The sequence below is a fragment of the Lissotriton vulgaris genome, chromosome 4_1 (genome assembly GCF_964263255.1).
Source record: "Lissotriton vulgaris chromosome 4_1, aLisVul1.2, whole genome shotgun sequence".
Taxonomy (NCBI): domain Eukaryota; kingdom Metazoa; phylum Chordata; class Amphibia; order Caudata; family Salamandridae; genus Lissotriton; species Lissotriton vulgaris.
In genome coordinates, this window is record NC_141691.1 from 1,521,081,831 (window position 1) to 1,521,107,391 (window position 25,561).

Here is a 25,561-nt window from a genome sequence, read left to right on the forward strand (position 1 = left end):
AAGCTTGGCAGAGGTGCTTGATATAGTTCAACCAGGGTATTTTCCCCGAGGTCCCCCTCTGAAGAATGTCTCTCAGGTCATCCCTATAGCTCGAAAGCTCAGGGGTAGCCCAAAGGCGCCTTCAATACAGGAGAGGGCAATTTGCTATGATCTCCTGAATTGGGACCAAGCCCAGGTCCAACCTCAAAGGGATCAAAGGCGAGCTCACAGGAAGACGGAGCAAACGCCTAATAAAACTGTTTTCCGTGAGCATCAGAGGGGCAGCTGATGTGTGGCCCCAGAGCTCTACGCCATAAAGTGCACTCCCTCTTGCTTGGGCCTTATAGATCTCCAGAGACGGGCTCAGGAGTTTCAGTGAGGTGTCATTAAAAACCTTTCAAATGCCACCCGAAGATTGCGCCAGCTTTAAATTTGCCCTAGCATTATGAGACCCCCAGTCCATCTTGTCATTCAGTGTGACCCCCAGATACTCCAAGGTGGACACACGGTCCAAGACAGTTCCATTCATATGCGGGCAGGGGCAATTGGCCAATTTATAGTTAAAGACCATAAACTTTTTTTTCGAGATGTTGATCTCCAAATTTCTCAGATGGCAAAAGGAGCAGAATGCCTCTAGTGTGCGCTGTATACCCCATGACCATTTTGACACCAGGAGAGTATCATCGGCGAACATTAGGGCCGGTATCCGTCGCCCCGCTAAACTAGGAGAGTCCAAATCTTTTACTCCCGAAAGATGGTCTATTAGCCCATTAAGAAAGAGGGAGAAGAGGTTAGGGGCCAAAACGCACCCCTGCCTTACTCCCCTCTCAACCGGGAAGGGGGCCGACAGCTCCCCACTCCTCCCATACCTCACCCTAGCATATGTGCCCTGGTGCGGTTGTTTAAATAAGTGGCACAAATAAGGGGGGGGCACCCATCGCCAACAGTAAAGCCCACAGCTTGTCCCTCTGAACCAGGTCGAATGCGCACCTGAGGTCCACAAAAATCAAAAACAAACTACCCGCCCCAATAGTGACCGTCTTCCAGTAGACCAACTGTAGTCTAAACAGTTGGTCTATAGCAGAAACCTTTGCTCGGAAGCCCGCCTGAAGGTAGGTTAGGATATGTTGGTCATCCATCCAACTCTGCAACCTTGATAACAAAAGGCGGGCAAAGATTTTCTGGAGGACATCGATCAAGCTTATGGGGTGGTAATTAGCCGGGTCGAGGGGTGAAGCTTTCTTGTGAATGGGGATTATTTCGGCTCCCAACCAAGTTTCCGGGATCTCCAGACCCTGGAATTGGCATTAAAATAAACACAAATGTAGGGAGCCCAAACCTTTTGTTCGCTACAGTAGAGGTCGCCAGGGATCCTGTCCAGACCCGGGGCTTTTCCTAATTTCAAGCTTCCAAGGGCCATCCATACTTCATGGACAGAGCAAGGTGGACAGACCAGGGCCGGGGTTTCCTGGAGAGCCAGTTCTGTAGGGCAATTTTGCAATGCGGCCTCATCGTGGTGGTCACTATGGCCAGATGAATACAAAGGCTTAAAATTATCTAGCCACGCGTCTTCACTCAGATTGGGGTGATGGCAGACTACCCCACGGCCGACCCAACTTGCACAAGGTTCCAGAATGACCTAAAGTCTCGGGTTCCCAATGCCACTCGGATATTGTCCCACCTGTCGGCTTCCCACTCAGCCCTAGCCTCCTTGATCAAGGTTTTATACACCTCCCTCGCCGTTCTAATGCTAGAGATTGAGCCCGATTTGACCTCCCTGATCAAACACCTCTTCGCATAGCTACATTCTTTGTTAAACCAGTGGTCCCGCCTTTTTAGCCCACCGCTCCTGATATCCGATGAATAGAAATAGCAGGCCAGGGAGCCGAAAAAATTATTATGTATATTTTGAAGCCCCTGGGAGTGGGAGGGGAGAAGTTTGCAACCTGCACCCAGAAGGTTATGAACATCCGTGAGAGAGTTTGCAACGAGTTGATATAGGTCTGCGAGCCTCTCAGGAGCTAATGCAATCCTCTCCCATCTAACTCTTCTCCCTCCCGCTGCTAAGACTAGAGTATAGTTAGTTGCTTTTTCCTCACAACCTGAATCTTTGTGACAACCAAGGGGAACAAGCAGTTCTAATGACAGTAAGTTGTGATCGCTGTCAACCCTTGGAATCACAGAAAAGGATCTAAGGCAAGCCCAAAACTCTACATTCACTAATATATAATCTATGGTAGAGCTTCTCCCGGTCTATTAAATGTACTGGTCCCTGGAACATCTGGGGCGAGTCTACCATTACAAGCCCTTAGTGAATATAAAACACCCAAATTGTTAATCGCAAGGGCCAATGGTGGTAGGCGCTTTTCTGGGTATATGGTGCAGTTCGGAATGAGCCAACTTTCATCCTCTTCCACAGAAATAGAGGGAATCCCCACAAGTGGCAGTTGAGGTCTGCACCAATAATTTTATGGGCACCCGGTGGAAGAGATTGTAAGAGTCTCCAGTGCTTCCAAGGTTGATAGGCCCAGCTGGAGCGGATGAGGGCGCAGGTATATATTAAGCACAACCAACACAGGCCCCTTGTTGAAGTTCAGTATAACACATAGAATGTCCGGGCAATGGGAATCTACTACCTTAACCGTGCATCCCAGGTGAACAGCGGCCCAAATACATAACCCCCCTGAAGGTCTGCCCCTCAAGCCCTGTACTGCTGGATATGAAAGGACGCATATACCTCCTTAACCGGAGGAGACAGCATCAAAGTCTCTTGAAAGAGACATAAATCATAGCTCTCCATCAGCTCTCCCCACTCCGCATTTAGCAGCTTTTTCTCCAGTCCTGCTACATTCCAAGAACCTATAAGTGGAAAGTGAGTTGAAGCAGGAACCGGGTGGTCCACCAATATTAGAGGCTCAATAGAGCAGGGAGGATTAGAATGTATATGGTAACCCACGTCCTCCACAGAACGAACTAACCCCAGATTAGAAAAGGGCAGGGGAATAATAAAAATGCGTCCCTTCTGGAGCACCTCTCTCACCTGGAGCGCCCTTCGCTCTGCTAGGATTCCCCTGACTTTCACACCCCCATCTCAGGCAAAACAGATCCTATGGGGGAGCAGGTTAATAGCGTTCAATCTATGTTGCTTAGAACAGAGTATCTATTACCCATAGCGATGTTAAATTCATGATCATAACCAGAAAGAGAGGGGCGGAATGGGTAGTATCCCCCTAAAGCTGGATATTGTGAATAAAAGTACCCCAAATGGACGGTAATAATAGAACTCGTATTGGAAGACCCTCCATTATGTAATACATGTTCAACAGCCCTTGGATCCCGAAAGATCACAATCACACAGTCACCACCAATGTCCTTAGGTCTCGTCCCCAACCAACTTACTCTACGAGCAAAGATAATGTCCCCCTGCCCAGCACCCATTCAAGGTCTATGCCTGCTTAACCAGAAAATAACTTTGTTCTTCAGTTCTGGAAAAGATTCCTTTGTATCGCCGGGGAGGGCAGGGACGCCTGTGAGCACCACCACACAGGGCGAGGCTTCCGGCGGAAGCTGGTGTAGGGAAGTGCATTTAGAAGAGCCCAGCAAGTTGTTATTTCCTAGCTGGCACTCTAAGAGCCCAGTTGGTTTTGGCAGCCCTGGTGGTTCCTGTACTTTACGTCCCAAGGCAGGTGGAAGGGCAGCGGGGCGACCTGGGCCATTAGTAGTTAATGTAGTGGTTGTGATCTTAGGAGGGATCAGTACAGGGGTATGGGGATTAGGGCAAAGGCTATTGGCCGCAGGCTGATCCTTCGCAGCCACATTAATAGGTCCTTTGGCCGATACCGAAGTAGTGTTCCCTGATGCAAAGGCTGTCTGTGCTTCCCATGAGCCTTTACTATTTATCAAAGAGACCAATCTATCAATCTTAGAGGACAGAGATTTAAAATGGGTATTGATGAGCGAATCCATGTGGGCCTGGAGATCAAACAAAAGGTCAGTAGCCCAGAGAGGGGGACCAGAGAAAACACGGGTGCCAGGATTGACATCTGGTACTGGAGCCTTAGTAGGTTTCCACTTTTTCTTAGATTTTTGGGGTCTGGCACCACGCACGTGCTCCTGGGGTGGGGCCCGGGCGGGTGAAAGGGGAAATCGGAGTAGCGCGCTCTAAATTACAAAATCAGGGTCAGACACAATCTGAGCACCAGGTAGGTCTGAGAATAAGGGCATAAGGGAGGTTATAAAATCTGTGGGGAAAGCTGTGGCTACAGAGCAGTCTTCCTGAAGGGTAGAGGAGGGCATAGCAGGGGTAATCGAAAGACGCCTTTCCGTATTTTCTATAGCGTTTGCCACAACCCCTATTGTTTTTAGGAGCATTTTATCAATAGCTGTAAGGCTAGGTAGGGGTTGCGTAGAAGCCGCTAATAGCCTAGTCGTGGGGCGGTGGGCAATCGGCTTATCTCCCTTACCCATGCTGCTGCTCTCAGCCAATTACGGCCAGTTGAGTATAAAATAAAATACCTAAAATACAAAGTTACACCAAAAGCAGGAACACATTGAACTATAACAGTATAACAAAAGTGGCCCAGTAAAAATATTTAAACAACAAAAAGAGTTGTTAATCATTTCGACTGCATAGTATGAAATGATATTGAAACAAGGTACCGCTGTAATGTTTGCCCAAGTTGTCTTTTGCGGGAATGTTTAGAGGGATGGCCAAGACCGGCCTCTGTCTGCCCCGGACGGCCACAGACTGTCCCGCCCTTGTCCTGGGCTTCTCCCGGGGCGATCCCGCATGCTCCCGCGCAGCTGTTAAGGGGGTTGGTTATAAGGCTGCGGGCAATTGTGGGTGGAGTTCTCAAGGAGGGCCAGGTGTGTGGATAGGCAGTGGGCTCCTGGGATATCGAGTCCCTCTAGTGATCAGCACTCCTCCGTAGCTTCAGAGCTTTCCTATCTCCGCGCTGCAATCAGGGATGCCTCACATCCAGCTGCAACCAAGTGAATTTTAAAAAGTTAGCAAGCCTCCAGCGGCGATGTGGCACCCGCGAAGCGCTTGCGGCGAGTCGTAATGAGGCTGCGGGCAATTGTGGGTGGAGTTCTCAAGGAGGGCCAGGTGTGTGGATAGGCAGTGGGCTACTGGGATATCGAGTCCCTCTAGTGATCAGCACTCCTCCGTAGCTTCAGCGCTTTCCTGTCTCCGCGCTGCAATCAGGGACGCCTCACATCCAGCAGCAACCAAGTGGATTTAAAAAAGTTAGCAAGCCTTCTGCGGCGATGCGGTCTGGTATTAAACTTCTCGAAATCCTATCCACACTGACCACTGTAAAAGAACCAAAATTCCAAAATATTCACGTATCTTCCTTCTATTGGTTAATAAAGGTAACTGAAAACAAGCATTCCTCCACAAGAGGTCACAACATTCTGATCCTTTGATTAATGCCTTAATAAAATGATAAATTCTAATTAAACCCCATGGTCCTACCGAAAATTCTCGCAATCCAACATGATTACCAAACAGTATATTGATATAAATAGCGCTCTCCCTCAAGTTCGAATAAGCATTAATCTCCTGATAAGATTATGTATTTAAACCTGGTCGAATAGTTTAATCATGTGTCCTTCACATTATACTGCTCACCTGTATTATTATGTCCGTAATTCAGATATTAACAAACTATTGCGATGCTCTATGGCAACTATAAAATATCCACACCAATCCTGTAAAGTAAACAAAAATTGTATATACACCCCATGCTTCAAGTTTTCGGTACATAGCGAAAGTCTTTGATGCTCTTACAAAACACCATACCTCACCTGGGATATCCCATATGTTGTGATTCACGAGTACATGACCTGCAGTAAATAAACGCTAAATCAGTGAAAAATTCCAAATAAAAGTCCAAGCATCTAAAGTCAAATCGAATTTCTACTCCGCTCACCATTTCCAACGTGTCCATCACTCCTGGAAAATTTTCGCGTACTACCCGAGCGCCATTTTGGACATTGTATTTAAAGCTTGGCAACGTGGGTGCTATATTTGAAATGTAATCAATACTAAATAATACATACTACCCCTATTATTAATCCCTTGGTAATCATTAGAGGTAGGAAATTGTTACCCTATGCCACACTACGTTCATTATATTAATATAATAGTAATATTTATCAATTGGACATACGATTCCATATAGGAACCTAAGTCCGTCTTCACTTATCAGTATTCATGATAGCGGCGATTACTCTCTGCATTCCACAAAGTTTCAACGAATTCCCATTTACTCGTGCTAGATTATAAAACCAATATTAAATAGCTTATTACCCGCAGAGAACTAAAATTCCCGAACAGAAATCAAAGATTTCTACCGAACATAAAATGTTCATTTGTTCATGTCAAAAATTAAATCAAAAGAACTAATGTGCGTGCCCCCGCAAGTCCCGAACCCACGACATGTTTCATCAAGGGCTAGTGTACTCAGGTTGAGCCAAGCGTTATCCCAACTCTTACTCATGACATATTTTGTTCAAGATTTCTATCTTAAGAAAGATTCCTAGTACGGTAGAAGATTATAAGAGTAAAAGAGTTACACGAAGCAGAAAGACCTCCACCACAGTAAATTTGTGCTAAAGGATACAACAAAAACAGGGGGGGGGGAGTTTGAAGTAAAGGGAAAGATAAAATTATACATTTCAGTACCTCATATAAATTTGAATATAACAAAGACAAACAGTATTTCGGTCCCATGGGCCTGCTCAATCAATATAAGTTGATCACAATGTAAATATTGAACATTCTTCATTCATTATATTGTTGTTCAAACAAAGTACATTCTCCTTACTATAAACAATAATTGTCTACTGCTGATAATGACATATTCTTAAGCCTTCTAACATAGACAATGAGTCTTATGTAGACATCTAACATAGCATCCATACAGTTTAAGCATCTATACAAAATAAAGTAAATGTATATACTTGTCTGAAATTAAAGTGAGAAATATAACTGCATGAAACATGGGACACAGTAAAAGACTGATTAGCATACAACTTGTAATTCCTCACGTTTTGACACCTGTCAAAGAACATCATTCTTATTGTCCCAGAAAGTATTGTAATTCCCTATCTAAGTTCATTCCCCATTCTACGGCCCTCAACTTCATTATCCACATAGCCTCGGTTCTTCTTAATGTCAACATCCTGTTTACAACCTCTCCTGCCTAGTTTAACATGATCAATACCATGGTAGCTAAATTTGTGTCCATTTTTATCATCGCAATTTTGTACCACATGCGATGCAATCGGATACCTGGTATCTCCGTTATTTAAAGCTCGAAAGTGCTCTACTATCCTGTCTCTTAATCTGCAAATAGTGCTTCCTACATACATTTTTATACATGAGCAGGCAATAACATATACGACAAAAGTTGTATCCCAGTTAATAAATGTATTAATCTTATGTGTTCCCATGTCATTATAACTGAATTTGTTAATTCTCCTCAACCCCCATCTGCATGAGCTGCATCTGCGACAACAAATGAAACCTTTCAATTGGTTGCCTAGCCAGTTAGTTTATGGCAATTCTCTCGGGTAACTGGGGCTAACAATATTAGATAAGGTAATTCCTTTTCTAAAAGTAATACCAGGTTTCTCATTCAAAAACGGGGAGATGTCCATATCACTGTTTAACAGATGCCAGTATTTAGAAAGCAATCCATATAATTTGTGGCTACCTTCACAAAAATTAGTAACCATTCTGACTCTCTCTTGCTTGTCTCCTGTCAACAGAGATCTAGTTTTAGTCTTAAGGGTCTCCTCCCTCTTTAATCTGTATGCCCTTGATTTAGCTCGATTAATGACCTTCTCATGATAACCTCTGGCTCTAAATCTAGATGCCATGTCATCTAGGTTACTCTCAAAGTCACGTTCAGAGCAATTTCTCCATGCTCTTAACATTTTCCCATATGGGAGGCGTTTATTTGACTTTTTGGGTGACAACTACCTGCATGTAACAATGCATTACAACTAGTCTCTTTTCAGAACATTCTACTACATAACTTGCCCTTCTCAACAAACAATTCATTGTCTAAAAAAATAAGCTGTTCAAAGTCATGTACAGTGGTAAATCGCATATTTACATCATTAGCATTCAAATAATCAAAAAATTCCTTCATTTCATCTTTTGTCCCTCTCCAGATAAGGAGGCAGTCATCTATAAACTACCCCCAGTAGTAAATATGATCGGTCTATTTACTGCCTTTAGGGCCCCAGATCCACTCCGCCTCAAACCACCCCATGAAGAGGTTGGCAAAAGACAGAGCGAATATGGAATCCATCGCAGTACCAAGCTTTTGTTTATACCATTTGTCATCAAATATGAAAATATTATTTTCTAATACCAACCTAGTCATTTCTAATAGCATGATAGTGTGATTATAAAGTTCTGCTGGTCTTTTATTCAAAAAGCTTTCCATTGCATTCAATCCCAATTGATTTTCTATATTGGTATTGTTAGAACCGGCTGTCTCTAGTTGGCAGAGGTATACACTTCTGACAAATAGGGACACTCCTTTTCTAGTCAGGGCAAGGGGATCACACCCTTCGATAACCCCTGCTCACCCCCTTGGTAGCTTGGCAGAGCAGAACAGGCTTATCTCAGAGGCTGTGTGTTAAGCAATTATGACCACATACAGTAATAAAGTGAATACACTACAAATGGACACAACACCGTAGTATTATAAAAATAAGTATTTTTATATAAGACTTAGCACAAGACCAAATAACGGCAAAACTGTACACAATCGGAATAAATACGTTCGGGAAGGAAAAAGGATAGTTCAAAGGTAGTTTCTTCTTTAGCACAAGAGTCTTTTAGTATCAAGCAAATCTTCTTCTTGGAAACACAGTTCTTAGCAACAGGGTAACCCACACGGGAGTTACACAACGTCGAGGCAAGGTTAATCCACAGGTTCGGCGGCGACCGCGAGGAGCGCTACGTCGGGCCTGGAGTCACACGGACCCCCAACAACACAGTACCTTAGGAAAATGAAGCACACGATGATCAGCGGCGTCGAGCAATCCGGCGTCGCGTCTTCGGTGTCGATCAGGCCTCAGCCGGCGTCGTCGATGATGCAGTTGCACAGAGTGAGCAGCGCTCACAGCGTCGAAGGGCACACGGTTGATGCGATCAGCAGCGGGGCAGACACGAGGTCCTCTGGAGTTAGAGCCGTACTCCTACTCACTGGCGTTGCTGCTGGCGTCGGTTGGGCCCAGCGTCCGGTCGTCGTGATTGCTGTTCCTTTCAGAGGTGCTGGATTCACACTTCCAGCAAATAGCACTCTTAGCAGATGAAGTCCTTTAGCCCTGTGACTTCAGCAGGAGACTGGCACTCTTCCAGTCCTTGGAGATTTTCTTAGCAAGCGTGAGAGTACACACACAGTTCCTCTCTCCTGGTTCCTTGGCAAAAATAAAGAAGCACTGCAGGATTCCCCCAACAACAGCACACGGGCAGAAGGGGTAGGCAGTCCTTTAGATCAGCGGCTTCTTGTCCTTGGTTACAGGGTTCCTTGTCAGAAGTGATCTGATTTCCTAGTTCAGGGGTCCTTCTCTTATACCCCTTTTCGTCTTTGATCCCTTTGTCTATGCCGGGGGTTTCCCAACATCCTGGGTCTGCGGTGGGTGGAGCTAGGTAGTCACACCTGGTCTATTCATTGAGCCGGGCAGAGTCCTCAGACGCCCCGCAGGAGGTGGAGCCAGCATTGATACTGGCAGGAGCAGAGCTATCGCCCTCCTGGCAGGAGGTGGGGCTAGGATCGTCCATGGCAGGCACAGAGCCATCAGTCGCTTGGCAGGAGGTGGAGCCAGCATTGTATCAGGCAAGGCAGGCTATCAACAGCTACTCTCCCCCTACTCTCAACGTGAATGTCCCACTCATCCCACACTGACTCATCCAGACCTCTGGAGCCACCCAGCTCCTGTCACACACACGCAAGACCAGCAGAAACCAGATATGGTTAGGCAAGAAAATAGACACTTTCTAAAAGTGCTATTTTTGAACCCAGAGTCCAAAAACCATCCACACCAACGGATGCGTAATTAAACCCCGAGTTCAGGGATACCAAACTCGACATTGCACCGTGCTCTCCGAGCCAGCTAGGATCATAGCATTAATAATCCCGGCGGCCCATTCTAATCAAAGGAGAGCAGGCTACCTCGCAATAGTGAAGCACGAAGATGGCGGTACTTCACTATCAGGACATGCCAACTTGGTCAGGCGTGTCCTTCCTTACACTTACAATGCACCCTGCCCACGGGCCTACCATAGGGGTGACTAACATGAAGTTAAGGGAAGGTTGGAGGGGCTGGCAAGTAGGTATACCTGCGCAGCCAGCGTGACAGTACAAGACTGCACGTGGGTCTCGCAATGACCGACCCGTAGACATTCTTTTCCAAGGCCGCTCCTGTGGGTGGCACAACACGTGCTGCAAGCCCACGAGCGGCATTTGTATTTACAAGCCCCGGCACTCCTGGTGCACTAGACTAGGGACTGACAGTAAACCAAATAAGCCAAACATGGATACAATAGATACATCATTTTAACATCGGGAGCACTTGCGCTATGGCACTGATTAGCAGTGACACGGCGCCCAAAGCAGATACCAGCAAAACATCGTAAAACAGTAGAGGCAAACAGAAAAATGGAGGAGAGACTCAAGCCAATGATGTCAGGTCTAACACGTGTCCCCTCCAGCTGAAATGTGGGGAGAACTACCCTTAACCTAGGGAGTCCTCATCACTAAGGCGGAAAAATCTGGACAGACCATCAGCATTGGCGTGATCTGTGCCAGGGCGGTGTTCCACCGTAAAGTCCATCCCCTGTAGAGCAATGGACCACCTCAACAGTTTTGGGTTCTCACCCCTCATTTGCATCAACCATCTGAGGGGCCTGTGGTCTGTCTGAACCGGGAAGTGAGTCCCAAACAGGTAGGGTCTTAGCTTCTTCAGCGCCCAGACCACAGCAAATGCTTCTCTCTCTATCGCACTCCACCTAGTTTCCCTGGGAAGTAACCTCCTGCTGATGAAGGCTACAGGCAAGTCTCGGCCCTCTTCATTCACCTGAGCTAGAACAGCCCCCACGCCATGCTCTGAAGCGTCCGTCTGAACAATGAATTCTTTCGAAAAGTCGGGTGCCTGGAGTATAGGTGCTGTGCACATTGCAGTTTTCAGGGTGTCAAAGGCCGTTTGACAGGCATCAGTCCAGATCACGTTTCGTGGCTGCTTCCTGGAAGTCAGCGAAGTCAAGGGGTGCACAATGTTACCGTAATCCTTGACAAACCTCCTGTAATAACCCGTGAGTCCTAAGAAGGCTCTCACCTGAGTTTGGGTTTTGGGCGGCGCCCAAGCCAGGATGGTATCAATCTTGGGTTGCAGGGGGGCAACCTTGCCGCTCCCTACTTGGTGCCCCAAGTACACCACAGAACCCTGCCCAATCTGGCACTTACTGGCTTTGATTGTGAGGCCTGCTCCGCGCAGGGCCAACAACACTTCCTGGAGGTGGCGCAAGTGTTCCTCCCAGCTGGCGCTGAACACTGCGATGTCGTCCAGGTAGGCGGCGCTGAATTCCTCCAGTCCAGCCAAGACCTGGTTGACCAACCTCTGGAAGGTGGCGGGGGCATTCTTCATCCCAAAGGGCATCACCCGGAACTGGTATAGCCCATCTGGTGTGGAGAACGCTGACCTCTCTTTTGCCCCATCGGTCAAGGCGATCTGCCAGTACCCAGACGTTAAGTCAAACGTACTAAGGTACCGGGCAGCTCCAAACCGATCGATGAGCTCATCAGCTCTGGGGATGGGGTGCGCGTCAGTGTTCGTGACCGAATTGAGCCCTCGGTAGTCCACGCAGAACCGGAGTTCTGGTGAAGCACCAGGCGCTGCAGCCTTCGGGACCAAGACCACTGGGCTGGCCCAAGGACTGCTAGAGGACTCAATCACCCCTAACGCGAACATTTTGGAGACCTCCTCCTTAATGCACGCTCGGACCTTGTCAGTCACCCTGTAAGCCTTGTGCTTCACAGGAGGGCTGTCTCCGGTGTCAACGTCATGGACACACCAATGCGTGACACCCGGAACCAAGGAAAACAGATCCGGGAATTGCCCCAACAGTTGATGACAATCCTGTCTCTGTTCAAGGGTCAGTGTGTCAGAGAGGACCACACCATCCACTGACCCGTCTTGCTCTTTAGCATACAGGAGGTCAGGAAGAGGCTCACTCTCCTCCTCCGTTCCATCATCTGTAGCTAGGAGCATGCCCACTTCGGACCTTTCTAAGTGGGGCTTCAAACGGTTGACATGCAGGACCCGCAAGGGGTTCCTGGGAGATTTCAAGTCCACCAGGTAGGTGACATCGCTCTTTTTCTCCACAACCTTAAACGGTCCAGTCCACCTGTCCTTGAGCGCACAAGGTTCCACAGGGGACATGACCCACACTTCCTGACCAGGCTGAAGCTCCACCAGAGTGGCATTCCGGTCGTACCAACGCTTCATCTCCTCCTGGCTGGCCTCCAGATTTGCCTGAGCAAGTTCTCTGAAGCGCCGAGTCTGGTTCCGAAAGGCCAGCATGTAGCTGTATACATCCTGGGGAGGTTTCCGGGGAGATTGCTCCCAGCCTTCTTTGACCAGACTCAAAGGTCCTCTTACCGGGTGACCGTATAAGAGCTCAAAGGGGCTGAACCCTAGGGCCTTCTGCGGTACCTCACGGTAAGCAAACAACAGGCATGGCAAGAGGACGTCCCATTTCCGCCTCATTGGTTCTTCAAGACCCATGATCATGCCTTTCAGGGTCCGGTTGAATCTCTCAACCAGCCCATTTCCTTGAGGGTGGTAAGGAGTGGTGAACTTGTAGGTTACCCCACACTCCTTCCACAGAGACTTCATATAGTTCGAAATGAAGTTGGTGCCCCGGTCGGACACCACCTCTCTGGGGAACCCCATCCGGGAGAAAACACCCATCAGTGCCCGTCCCACCACGGGGGCCGTCACTGTCCTGAGAGGGATGGCTTCCGGGTACCTTGTGGCATGGTCCACCAAGACCAGGATGAACCTGTTGCCCAGGGCTGTCTTGGGGTCCAGGGGCCCAACAATGTCAATACCCACCCGGTCAAAGGGGGTGCTGACCACTGGAAAAGGTTGGAGGGGAGCCTTCTGCTTACTTCCGCTTTTCCCACTTGCCTGGCAAGTGCGACAAGTCTTGCAATGGATGTCTACATCCCTACGCATCTGAGGCCAATAAAAATGGGTGACAAGCCTGTCATAGGTCTTGTCCTGCCCCAGATGTCCAGCTAACGGTACGTCATGAGCCAAACCCAGTAGGAAGGCTCTGAAGCGCTGGGGTACCACCAGCACACGGGCTGACCCAGGCTCAGCAGCCTTAGGCTCGCTATACAGGAGGTCGTTCTCCCAGTACACAAAATGTGACCCTGACTGATCACCTGAGGATTGGGCTGAGGCCTGCTGCCTCATGCCCACAAGAGAAGGGCACAGCTTCTGTTCCGCACAGAATTCCTCCCTGGAGGGACCACCATCCTGCTGCCAGTGGGTCAGCTCGGGCAGATCTCCCAGTTCGGCAATTTGTTCCCCTGTGGGCTCCAGGGCATCCCCCTCGGGGTCTACCTCCTTCTGGACCACGGGAACGACGGGGGCCGGTTTCCCGCGCCTCCTGCCTCTTCTCTTCACAGCTGGGTCCTGGGCCGTACTTTCAGGCTCCGGGACCCCATCAACACCCTTACTCGCTGTCATGGATCGAGTGGTTGCACCCACCCACTCTGGCACACCCAACATTTTCAAGTGCGCCGCTCTCTCCACCTTAGCCCAAGGGGAGTCTTCCAAATCATTGCCCAGGAGACAGTCGACAGGCACGGCGGGCCTCACAGCAACCTGAAGAGTACCTGAAACTCCCCCCCATTCAAAGGAAACCTGAGCCACCTCACACTCTTTCTGGGAGTTATCGGCAGCTATCACGGGGTAGAATGCGTGGGGAACCACCTGCTCTCTGGACACCAAGTGACACTTGACAGCTGTCACACTCGCTCCGGTGTCTCGGAGAGCTTCCACTCTATGGCCATTAATGGTCACCCACTGCCTATATTTACTAGTGTTACTAGGCAGAGGGGGTGGAGGGACCATTTGCATGTCTCCTAGCGAGACCAGGGACATTTCTGCGGGACCCCTCCCACCATGGACAACCATCTCCTCCCCTCCCAAGGCTACACTTGCCAACTGACGAGGGGGCGCACGCGGCGGTGCATTCGAATCCTTCTTGGGACACTGGGGGTCATAAAACCGGTGTCCCACCTGCCCACAACCGTAGCAGGTTAGGGGGTCCCTATGAACAGGTTTACCCGTCGGGGCCCCTGGCTTCTTCTCAGGGGGAGGCTGGGAACCTTTCCCTTGGTTCCCTTGGGGATTACTTTGGGGCCCTTTCTGAGACTCCTTCTGTTTTCCCTTGTCCCCCCCACTCTTCTGCTGGGGACCCTGCCCAACTTTGGCTGAGTCTCCCACTGGACCCTTGTGGACCCTGGTACTGACCCAGCGGTCCGCCTCCTCAGCAAGTTTTCTAGGGTTAGATATCTTGCTATCAATCAGGTGCTGGCGCAGCTCTGGAAAACAGTTATTAGACAAGTGCTCCCACGCAAACAGATCATAGAGAGCTTCATAACTTTCCACTTTGCTGCCCTTTACCCAACCATCCATGGCTCTGCAAAAATAAGACACATATTCAACCCACGTCGTACCAGGCAACTTCTTGCATTCTCTAAAAGCTTGTCTGTACTGCTCGGGGGTTAAACCATATCGCAACATTAAAGCATCTTTCATATGAGCATACGACATCCTATCCGCAACAGGCATGTCTAACAGGGTATCTCTTCCCTCGTTCACAAAGCGACCCCACAACCCCGCTCCCCAATTCTTCTCAGGGACCTGGTGGGCCAACAATGCTAACTCATATGCTTTAAACCACTGACCAATATCTTCATTCTTATTGTAATCTTTGATCACATCTTTCGGAAAGTAAAACTTACTTTCTGCAGGCTCGGATGGAACGCTGCCACCAGAGGGATTCAACTCTAACTTTTTAGCTTGGATATCCAGTTCCCTCAACCTGGCTTCACGCTCCAAAGCTAACTTCTCTCGTTCAAATTCCAATTTTTTGATCTCTAAGTCAGCTTCCCTTCTACCTCTTGCATTTTCTAACTCCAACTGCCCATTTATCTTTAGCCTTGCCATCTCCATGTTGTAAGCTCGCTCTTTCGCCCTTTCTTCTCTTTCTTCAGGGGAAAGACCTTTGGAGGAAACACTGCTTCCGGGAGAGGGCACAGGTCCATTCACTGGCACCTCCTCATCCCCTTTCTCTGTGGGTACCACCACCACATCAGAGGGATTTCTGGATTCCCACCAGGCCTGTAATGCTTTATAAAAATCATCTTTTCTCGAGAGGCCGGTGGTAGGAACTTCAAACTGGTTGCAAAAGTGTTTCAGCTCATCTTTCTTGTATCTTTTTAGCTTACTCCTCTCGAACTCTTCAACAACAACGATAGCAGGGGCAGTGACTCCGTTGTCACTCATGGTTACAACTGGCAGTGTTCAGAAAATCAAGTTTCAGAAAAGCGGAGAACAAAAAATAGGATCCTTCCGAATCAGATTGTGACTGCGCTATGGTCTGCTTTCACTACGTAGCGCACACTAATCACTGTACATGGGTCATAAATGCAAGGTCCAAATCCTCACCGCTACATCCAATGTTAGAACCGGCTGTCTCTAGTTGGCAGAGGTATACACTTCTGACAAATAGGGACACTCCTTTTCTAGTCAGGGCAAGGGGATCACACCCTTCGATAACCCCTGCTCACCCCCTTGGTAGCTTGGCAGAGCAGAACAGGCTTATCTCAGAGGCTGTGTGTTAAGCAATTATGACCACATACAGTAATAAAGTGAATACACTACAAATGGACACGACACCGTAGTATTATAAAAATAAGTATTTTTATATAAGACTTAGCACAAGACCAAATAACGGCAAAACTGTACACAATCGGAATAAATACGTTCGGGAAGGAAAAAGGATAGTTCAAAGGTAGTTTCTTCTTTAGCACAAGAGTCTTTTAGTATCAAGCAAATCTTCTTCTTGGAAACACAGTTCTTAGCAACAGGGTAACCCACACGGGAGTTACACAACGTCGAGGCAAGGTTAATCCACAGGTTCGGCGGCGACCGCGAGGAGCGCTACGTCGGGCCTGGAGTCACACGGACCCCCAACAACACAGTACCTTAGGAAAATGAAGCACACGATGATCAGCGGCGTCCAGCAATCCGGCGTCGCGTCTTCGGTGTCGATCAGGCCTCAGCCGGCGTCGTCGATGATGCAGTTGCACAGAGTGAGCAGCGCTCACGGCGTCGAAGGGCACACGGTTGATGCGATCAGCAGCGGGGCAGACACGAGGTCCTCTGGAGTTAGAGCCGTACTCCTACTCACTGGCGTTGCTGCTGGCGTCGGTTGGGCCCAGCGTCCGGTCGTCGTGATTGCTGTTCCTTTCAGAGGTGCTGGATTCACACTTCCAGCAAATAGCACTCTTAGCAGATGAAGTCCTTTAGCCCTGTGACTTCAGCAGGAGACTGGCACTCTTCCAGTCCTTGGAGATTTTCTTAGCAAGCGTGAGAGTACACACACAGTTCCTCTCTCCTGGTTCCTTGGCAAAAATAAAGAAGCACTGCAGGATTCCCCCAACATCAGCACACGGGCAGAAGGGGTAGGCAGTCCTTTAGATCAGCGGCTTCTTGTCCTTGGTTACAGGGTTCCTTGTCAGAAGTGATCTGATTTCCTAGTTCAGGGGTCCTTCTCTTATACCCCTTTTCGTCTTTGATCCCTTTGTCTATGCCGGGGGTTTCCCAACATCCTGGGTCTGCGGTGGGTGGAGCTAGGTAGTCACACCTGGTCTATTCATTGAGCCGGGCAGAGTCCTCAGACGCCCCGCAGGAGGTGGAGCCAGCATTGATACTGGCAGGAGCAGAGCTATCGCCCTCCTGGCAGGAGGTGGGGCTAGGATCGTCCATGGCAGGCACAGAGCCATCAGTCGCTTGGCAGGAGGTGGAGCCAGCATTGTATCAGGCAAGGCAGGCTATCAACAGCTACTCTCCCCCTACTCTCAACGTGAATGTCCCACTCATCCCACACTGACTCATCCAGACCTCTGGAGCCACCCAGCTCCTGTCACACACACGCAAGACCAGCAGAAACCAGATATGGTTAGGCAAGAAAATAGACACTTTCTAAAAGTGCTATTTTCGAACCCAGAGTCCAAAAACCATCCACACCAACGGATGCGTAATTAAACCCCGAGTTCAGGGATACCAAACTCGACATTGCACCGTGCTCTCCGAGCCAGCTAGGATCATAGCATTAATAATCCCGGCGGCCCATTCTAATCAAAGGAGAGCAGGCTACCTCGCAATAGTGAAGCACGAAGATGGCGGTACTTCACTATCAGGACATGCCAACTTGGTCAGGCGTGTCCTTCCTTACACTTACAATGCACCCTGCCCACGGGCCTACCATAGGGGTGACTAACATGAAGTTAAGGGAAGGTTGGAGGGGCTGGCAAGTAGGTATACCTGTGCAGCCAGCGTGACAGTACAAGACTGCACGTGGGTCTCGCAATGACCGACCCGTAGACATTCTTTTCCAAGGCCGCTCCTGTGGGTGGCACAACACGTGCTGCCAGCCCACGAGCGGCATTTGTATTTACAAGCCCCGGCACTCCTGGTGCACTAGACTAGGGACTGACAGTAAACCAAATAAGCCAAACATGGATACAATAGATACATCATTTTAACATCGGGAGCACTTGCGCTATGGCACTGATTAGCAGTGACACGGCGCCCAAAGCAGATACCAGCAAAACATCGTAAAACAGTAGAGGCAAACAGAAAAATGGAGGAGAGACTCAAGCCAATGATGTCAGGTCTAACAGGTATATAATGATACTACATCTAGTGTAGCTAGTATCATTCCTGGTTCCCAAACAACATCATTCATCAGATTCAGAATATGCTTAGTGTCCTCTATATGAGAGGGCAAATTTTGTACGTATGGTCTTAGATAAAAGTCAATAAATTGTGAAATCTTCTCCGTTGGTCCCCCAATCCCCAAGATAATTGGTCTCCCAGGTGGCCTTCGTTTATTTTTATTATTTTTGGTAAACTATGTAAACAGGGAGATCGGGGAAATTCAACTCTTAAATACATACATTCATCATGATCAAGTAAATTTTGGTCATACCACTCTAAGTTTACAATTAATCTTATTTGTAACTGACTGTAAAGGGTTAACAGTCACTCTTTCATAATACTTGTCATCATTGAGTTGGGATAAAACTTCCTGATTATAATCATGCTTATTAATCACAACGATGTTTCTACCCTTGTCTGCCATTCTTATGATCACATCCGAGTTATCTGTCAAAACTCTCAACGCATCCCTTTCTTTCCTCGTTAAGTTATTCTTACTTTTGAATTTATTATCTCTCTTTTCTGAGTCAACTAGCCTGTCTATCTCCAAACTGACCGCCCTATAAAAGGCATCAAGTTACCAGAAGATTATTGAGGGGTCCACCGTGATTTAGTTTTTAGTCCACTGCCTTCACTGTAACTCTGATTAATCTCCAAATCATCAAGTAATTGGGACATTGTTACAGGATCCTCCTCACTTTCTGTTAATGACAACAGTAATCTGGTAGTATTTCCTATATTGTAAAATTACTTAATTCAGGTTTCTTAATGATGGGTCTGGGAACATACGATTGGTTTGCAAAATATTTCTTTATAGATTCAAACCTTTCTTCAAAACAGATATCATATCTATAGACAGGTCTAGCGAGGAAAGATTGGTGATATCTATCTCTTTAGTAATAGCAGAAGATATATTCAGTTCTTCCACAATCAGGTTCTCATTCCTTGTCTTATTTTTGAATCTTCCTTTCTGTAACTGTTTGTAGATCAGCTGTGTCCTCATTTTCACTACTCGAAATGTTACTTGAAGAGGAATGTGCGTCACTCACACTTGAAATATCACACTTCTTCTTAAGAGTCTGATCCGTATTCATCAAATAATCGAACCGGCGTGCAAATGTAAATATACGTCTGGTTCTATAACCATTCTCATTGCGCTTCAGTTTTCTAGCCTTTCTTCTCTTTACGTCTGCTTGTAAACTAGTCAATATATCATCCAATATTGTGTAATTTTTAACTGTAGCTTATGGTAAATTAAGCGGGTTCGGGTTATCACCCTTCATCAGTCAGACTAGTTTGAGGAGCAACCCTCAGTAATAGGCATTATCCAACCAGTCATGACATGGTCCCCAAGGAGTCTACCCAGGGGCATCAGGGAGCAACACTCTATACTTCTGATTCATCTCTCAAAGAAAACCTGCAAAGAAAGTGACAGACAATGTGTGACTCCTGTGTATCAATGTGTGTCTTTACTGTAAGGTACAGAACGTGACTGGAAAGGCACTCGCATAATGGCTTAAGCCTGTTCTTAACTGTAAGCATAAATGCATTATAAAGAAACAATAGATAAATAAAGTAGAAGGGGCAAAAGTTTATTTAATGAGTATGCCGGGGTTGCTGAATTCTGAAGCTGCCTAGTTTAGATTCCACCTCCTGACTCTTTCTTCCACCACTCGACACTCCTGGTCTCTTTCCCTTACTCTGGCAGTCTTTTTTATCCTATCTTTCTCTCTTTTATAGCTGTTTTGCTATCTTTGTCTTCCTCTTTTCTCCCGTTTCCGCCTTTCCTTGCCTTGCTCTGATGATGAAATATATGATATGGTCTGGTCCTCCAGAAATGTGTGCCAGTGACCTCCTCTTACAGACACCTGAACAAATTAAGCACATGGTATTTGCCAGCATTGACCAGTAAAGGTCCAAGCTCATGCTGCTGTGGGTGTTTGCAGCACATCTGCCAGCGTGTGTTGGTGAAGTGCACAAAATGCAGCTGCCAAGTACTGCATCAGCAGCCAGGGCGCAATATGTAACCATCAATCACTGACCAAAAGCATTACCTACATCACAAGTGAGGGCGCTCTCTGCCGCACAGCTACAGTTGCACCCAGAAGCGAACGGGGGGCTTTCCTAAAACGTTGCTTCAAGGTTTTACGCTTACATTTAGCAGTAAATGACGGAAATCAGATGACGTCTGCTACTGACATACAAGCACAAGAAGTAACTGGAAATCAAAACTACCAATGAAGCTTATTTTCACACTATTGCTTCCCCGCTCCCTCGTGAGTGCAAACAATTAACATAGAACCGTGCACGATCCGTGCCCTCTTAGCATATGAATGGACTGATCATCGGGCATTGAAAAAGCACCACACAGAATGGCAGTGTGCAGACAGCACTACAAACGGCACAGCCTGCCTCGCGCGCAGCCCCGATACCTCGGTGCTCTTTTCTCCAAGACGTTTTGTTTGCCTTTTCTATATATTAGTGCTTTTGAATATGTTAAGCCAGCGTTTCAGGAAATTATTTTCTTTAAAAGTGTTGCAGCGCACGGGGGCATTTACACCACGCTGAAGGTTCTCAGCTGTGCATGGGGGTTCGGCCCGGGTCGTTTCTCGTGGACAGCTCCTCTCGCTCAGGCAGCTGGTGGATGCGAGCTCGCGGTCCCCGCTGTCTTCAGTCCCTGCCTCCGGTACCCAGTGATAGGGAGCCGGCTCTCCTCCTAGAGCAGAGATTGCGCGCCCCTCCCTCCCTGCACCGGGAGAGGGAGTGAAAGGATGAGGTCATCCCTTCTCCCGTCCGCCGGGGAGGGATGTGGTCCGGGGAGGGGGAGGAGGGTGCTGGGCGCTCTGCAGTCGGGCGGGCGGCGCTCCAGCTGGCGGCAGCAGCCAGCCTCCGGCGGCAGCGGCGGCGGCAGAGGGGGCAGCGCTGCGCGGGGGGATGCTGATCGGAGGGAGGGCGCTAGGAGGGAAAGGTGTCAGCTAGAGGAGGCTCTCTCCGCGTGCTCGGGGGGAGGGAGGGGGGCAGAGGATTCATCATGGCCGCGAAGTCAGACGGGCTGCTGAAGATGAAGAAGAGCGACGTGGCTTTCACGCCCCTGCAGAATTCCGAGCACTCGGGCTCGGTGCAGGGCCTGGCGGGCGCCGCGCTGCCCGGGGACGAGGAGGCGGGCGCGGCCGGGGCCAGCCCGGGCTGCTCGGAGGGCGGCGGCGGCTGCTGCGGCGGCGGGGGCAGCGGCGGTGCATCCAGCAGCGGAGCCGGGCGTGAGATCCGGGGCCCGGCGCCCTCCGCCTCGCTCTGCCTGCGGCCTGGGGGCGGCCGGCGGCAACGGCGCTACTCTCCCTGGGACTGCCTGTGGGTGCTGGCCGCCGCCCTGGTCTACCTGGCCGACGTGGGCACGGACGTGTGGCTCTCGCTGGACTACTACCGGCGCGGGCAGCGCTGGTGGTTCGGACTGACGCTCTTCTTCGTGGCGCTGGGCTCGCTGTCCGTGCAGCTCTTCAGCTTCCGATGGTTCGCCAGCGACTTCAGCACCGAGGACAGCGGACAGCAGCCGCCGGCGGCGCAGCAGCAAACCCAGCCGGGGGAAGCGGGCAAGGCGGCGGCCGGGGAGGAGCCCGTGAGGCCGGCCACCCCGCAGAGGCAAGCCTCCACGGCCAGCAAGAGCGCCCCCGCTGCTGCCCCGGGAGGGGCCGGGGCCGCCGCCACCACCGCCCGGGGGCGCTCCACCTCCTGCGCCTTCTGCATCTGGCTGGTGCAGTCACTCGTCCACATCCTGCAGCTGGGCCAGCTTTGGAGGTAAGCGACCCATCTAGGTGCCCTGCCCTGGTACTATCTGGCCATGCCGACTGTGCCACACATCTGTACATGTGTATGGGCAGTGCTTCTGGCACCCTGTGTTCCAAGTAATGTGTATATAGTATAACATGACATAGTGCACGTCTTTTGGTGGATGGCCCCATGTGTGCTGGGCGCCCTTTAATGTGCCCACTGATGCCTACTGCTCCATGAGCACGGTGCGATACAGCTGTGAATGGTGTGCCTGGGGGCTCTGGCATCAGCTGTAGTATGGTGACCAGTTCTATACTGTACTTCATGGAGCCTAAAAAGTAGGCAGCGGGGTTGTCTGCTGAATTTGCGTCGATGCTCTCTTTGCCAAAAAGTCTGCACGTACAGCTGTGGTAGTGACCCTCTCCTCGCCTCGTGGAGTAAGTTAGGCTGCATTGCACGGGCTCTCGCGCCACCGTCCACTCTGGTTTGTGTTTGACAGCACCGTGGCCTGCCCCCCTCCACATTTACCTTCATAGTATATGCAGATACCCCCATACGTCGAGACTAAGCTGCGGTTTATTGTCATTGTTCAGTGCGGGGAGAGGCGGGCGGGGGGGTCATCATTCACAAAAGGCGGAGCCTCGCTTCGAGTCGGCCATGAAGCCCCGCCCCTCACTTCACAATGGCATTACGTTGCACATTTCAGTCAGCAGATGCGCACATGTGGTGCTTGGCATGCTCATTTTTCATGTGGAGAACCGACCAAAAGTATTTAATGAGCGCACAAGGGATTCAGTGCGCGCAGCGAGGCGAAGTCTCCGTAAACACCCCTGGCGTGGAAGCCCCCCGCTGGTTCCCTCTGTAGAGTGGCCGTGGCACGGATTCTGGGAGGCAGGGAGGTGTGATGTCATAAGCCAGGCTGGACTAGCCTTATTGTGTGGCGTTTTACCTTTGCACTGTAGTAATCAATGCTTCACAGTGTATGATAGATGGGTTATGGTTGGGAAAAAGCATACTTGACTGGAGTTTGCCCTCACTCTCGGGAGTCAACACTTCTCTTGTCCTAGCCCTCCTTCCAGGCAGAGGCTGTTGACTGAAGCTCAGCCTTGCTTTGCTGCAGAGTGTGGTTAATCGGTTGTCTCTCTGAATAAGTGTTTTTATGCAGTGGAATGATGTCACTTCCCAATACACTTCTTAAGATATTCAAAACGAACGCAAACACAATCTTGTGTTAATGCCGGGATTATCCGAGGCAAGCAGCTCTCTGGAACAATATCTGTGTCTCCCTAAGATAGGAACAAACCCCATCTCTTCTGCACACACTCCTTTCCCTCTCCTCACACTCTGTATTTATAGTAACCACATGTTCGCAAACTGTAAGGATGAGGTCACATTTGAATTTCAATGCCAGCTTCTACTTCTGATTAACCTACAGCTTTGGCAGAAACGCCCCTTGGTGCAAGGATGTTCGTATACAAGGAGGCAGTTATTACGTTATTATTCTGCCGACCGAATTGACGAGTGCTGATGGATGGGTTCAGGCATAGGAGGGTGGGGGGAGGTGTAATTTGTTGTAGGGAATCTGCTCGTGATTTCTGTAAAATAAACCTCACACAACTTGGTGCCACGTTTTAAAAAGAGTCCTGGCTTTATCAGAGAAGGAGATTGTTGTTAAGGTGATGTCCTGGTTTACAAAACATTTTAAAATGAGTTCTGTGTGCATGTGCAATCTGGGCTGAATCGCAAAGACATTTGCATGTGTAAGTTCAACTTGATCACCGGCTTCATTTATGAGTGCAAGGGATTCCCAAAAGGTACACTTCCACTCATAATGTGTAATATTACCTGATGGTGCAATACTAGGTGCCTGTAAAGTCTGCTCCAGGGACAGATAGTGGGTGGTCGTGGTTGGGTTGCCATGGAAAGCGTGGGAAAAATAGACTGAATAGTATAATCACTCTCGTGAGAGGGGCTTCCCACAAGGGCAGAGGTAAACTCTGTAAAATAAGGCACACAGAAACTCCTTCACGTTGTTGTGGGTTATAATTCACAAACTTTTTCATGAGTTCTGAAAGCGTGTGACTCTTGAAAGTTTTTGTGAATTTCTGGAATTCACGTGTGGTAGTACAGTTGTGGCCAGATGTCAGACCTATTTATGAATCATGCCCCCCTCGGTATTGAAATATTAATACTAGAGGCAGACCCCAATACCGAAAAGCCCTAATTGTGTGCCTTATGTCCAGGCCAGATCATAGTCTGCAAGTGGGAGAGGAATCAGGCGAAGAAAGCACAAGGGGAATACTGGCCACCCTCTTGTGACTGGACCCTCTATCAGAGCCACAGCACGGATTGTGGATTTGTTCAACCACTGTCATTGACTCAGAATATTTCTCCAGTCAACCTAGCAGATCCAGTGACAGTTTCCAGAATGCAGTGTGCCACATAGGGCACTGCAGCATGAATCAATTTCGATTTCCATATTCAACACAGACTTGAATAGAGTTGTATTCTGCTATTTGTTTGACTTTTAGTTCTGGGGAAAAATAACCATTCTTGAAAAGTAGCAAATGCATGTTTTTGGGGCAGTCCCAGTACGTCTGGTGCATTTGTTCTACCCTCCATGTAAGTAGCAAGATCTAAAAGCAGTTTGTAATTGAAAAGCCCTTAAATTGCCTTTAGGCTTGAAACAATAATGGATTGGCTTATGAGTAAAGTTACTTTTGTGCAGCCCGGGAGAATGTTCACAATACAATTGTTTAATTAAACTTAAACTGTTCTGCAGGTTCTGACTGATAAAAAGGAGAACACATTATATTCTGGTATTGAAGGAATTCCAACGACTTCACTTTCCTAAATTAATGTTAAAAGTAAAGCATTCCTAAACACTGCATTTAGATATATACATGCTTGAAAATGGCCAATGGGTCTGGATTTTTCGTAGTGTTTGATAATAGTTTAACTACTTTGTATATTTTGCCCTCATAAGTCCTGGAAAGAAAATACCATAAAGAGGCAAAATATTGGACTACAGAAATATATATAACGTGTACATTAGATTTAAGCTGTGCCCTCACAGAAAAGTATTATGAAAAGGAGTAAGAAGATGAAGTTTGTGTTGTAAGCAGTTACACAAAGAGGTATACAGAACAATATGTCACATAGTTGTTAAGTTTAACAATGGGCCAGTATTTTATTGCACTTTTAAGAAATCCAGTCAGTCAGTCAGTCAAAACTCTTTATTTCAATTAATTAAAATCATAAAAGAAGCAGCAATACATACATACAAAATAGATAAAAATATATATACAATTAAAATAAACAGGCATATATTTACAGACATTCATGTATATACACTATTTATATTACATAATTCATGGGAAAACAGTCCAAAATGTCTCCAAATAGCCTAAAAACTACTATTAAAATACAATAAAAATGTATAATGTCATCAGTTCCATGATTGTGGGGCAGGAGTTCAATTCATATGTATTGTTCTTTTGTTCTTTACTCTTGCTGCAGCCACCAGAAAACTGGCTACACTAAAGATGACCCGCACACTGTTCAACAGTTGCAAATGTAGCAGTGCAGGCCTCACCTGTAGGAACCCCGCTTCTCGTAATATGGGCAACAAGAATTTATTTCGTGCCTCAGAAAAATTTTCACAAAACATAATTAGGTGAAGGGTGTCTTGTGTCGACAAGTTGTCACATGAACATGGTGGGGAATCAGCTGGTTTGCCCCATTGTTGGTGGTCTCCCAGGACAAAATG

At 48.2% G+C, this 25,561-nt stretch overlaps 1 protein-coding gene across 1 annotated transcript in view; it reads left to right on the forward strand.

Annotated features, from left to right (window-relative positions):
- The first annotated feature begins 21,058 nt into the window (after positions 1–21,058).
- Positions 21,059–25,561, forward strand: part of XKR4 (XK related 4) — a 737,543-nt gene continuing 733,040 nt past the window's right edge. Inside the window, exon 1 of the mRNA XM_086965757.1 lies at positions 21,059–21,819. Coding sequence (XP_086821883.1) covers positions 21,059–21,819 — 761 coding nt within the window. The remainder of the gene's footprint in view (positions 21,820–25,561) is intronic.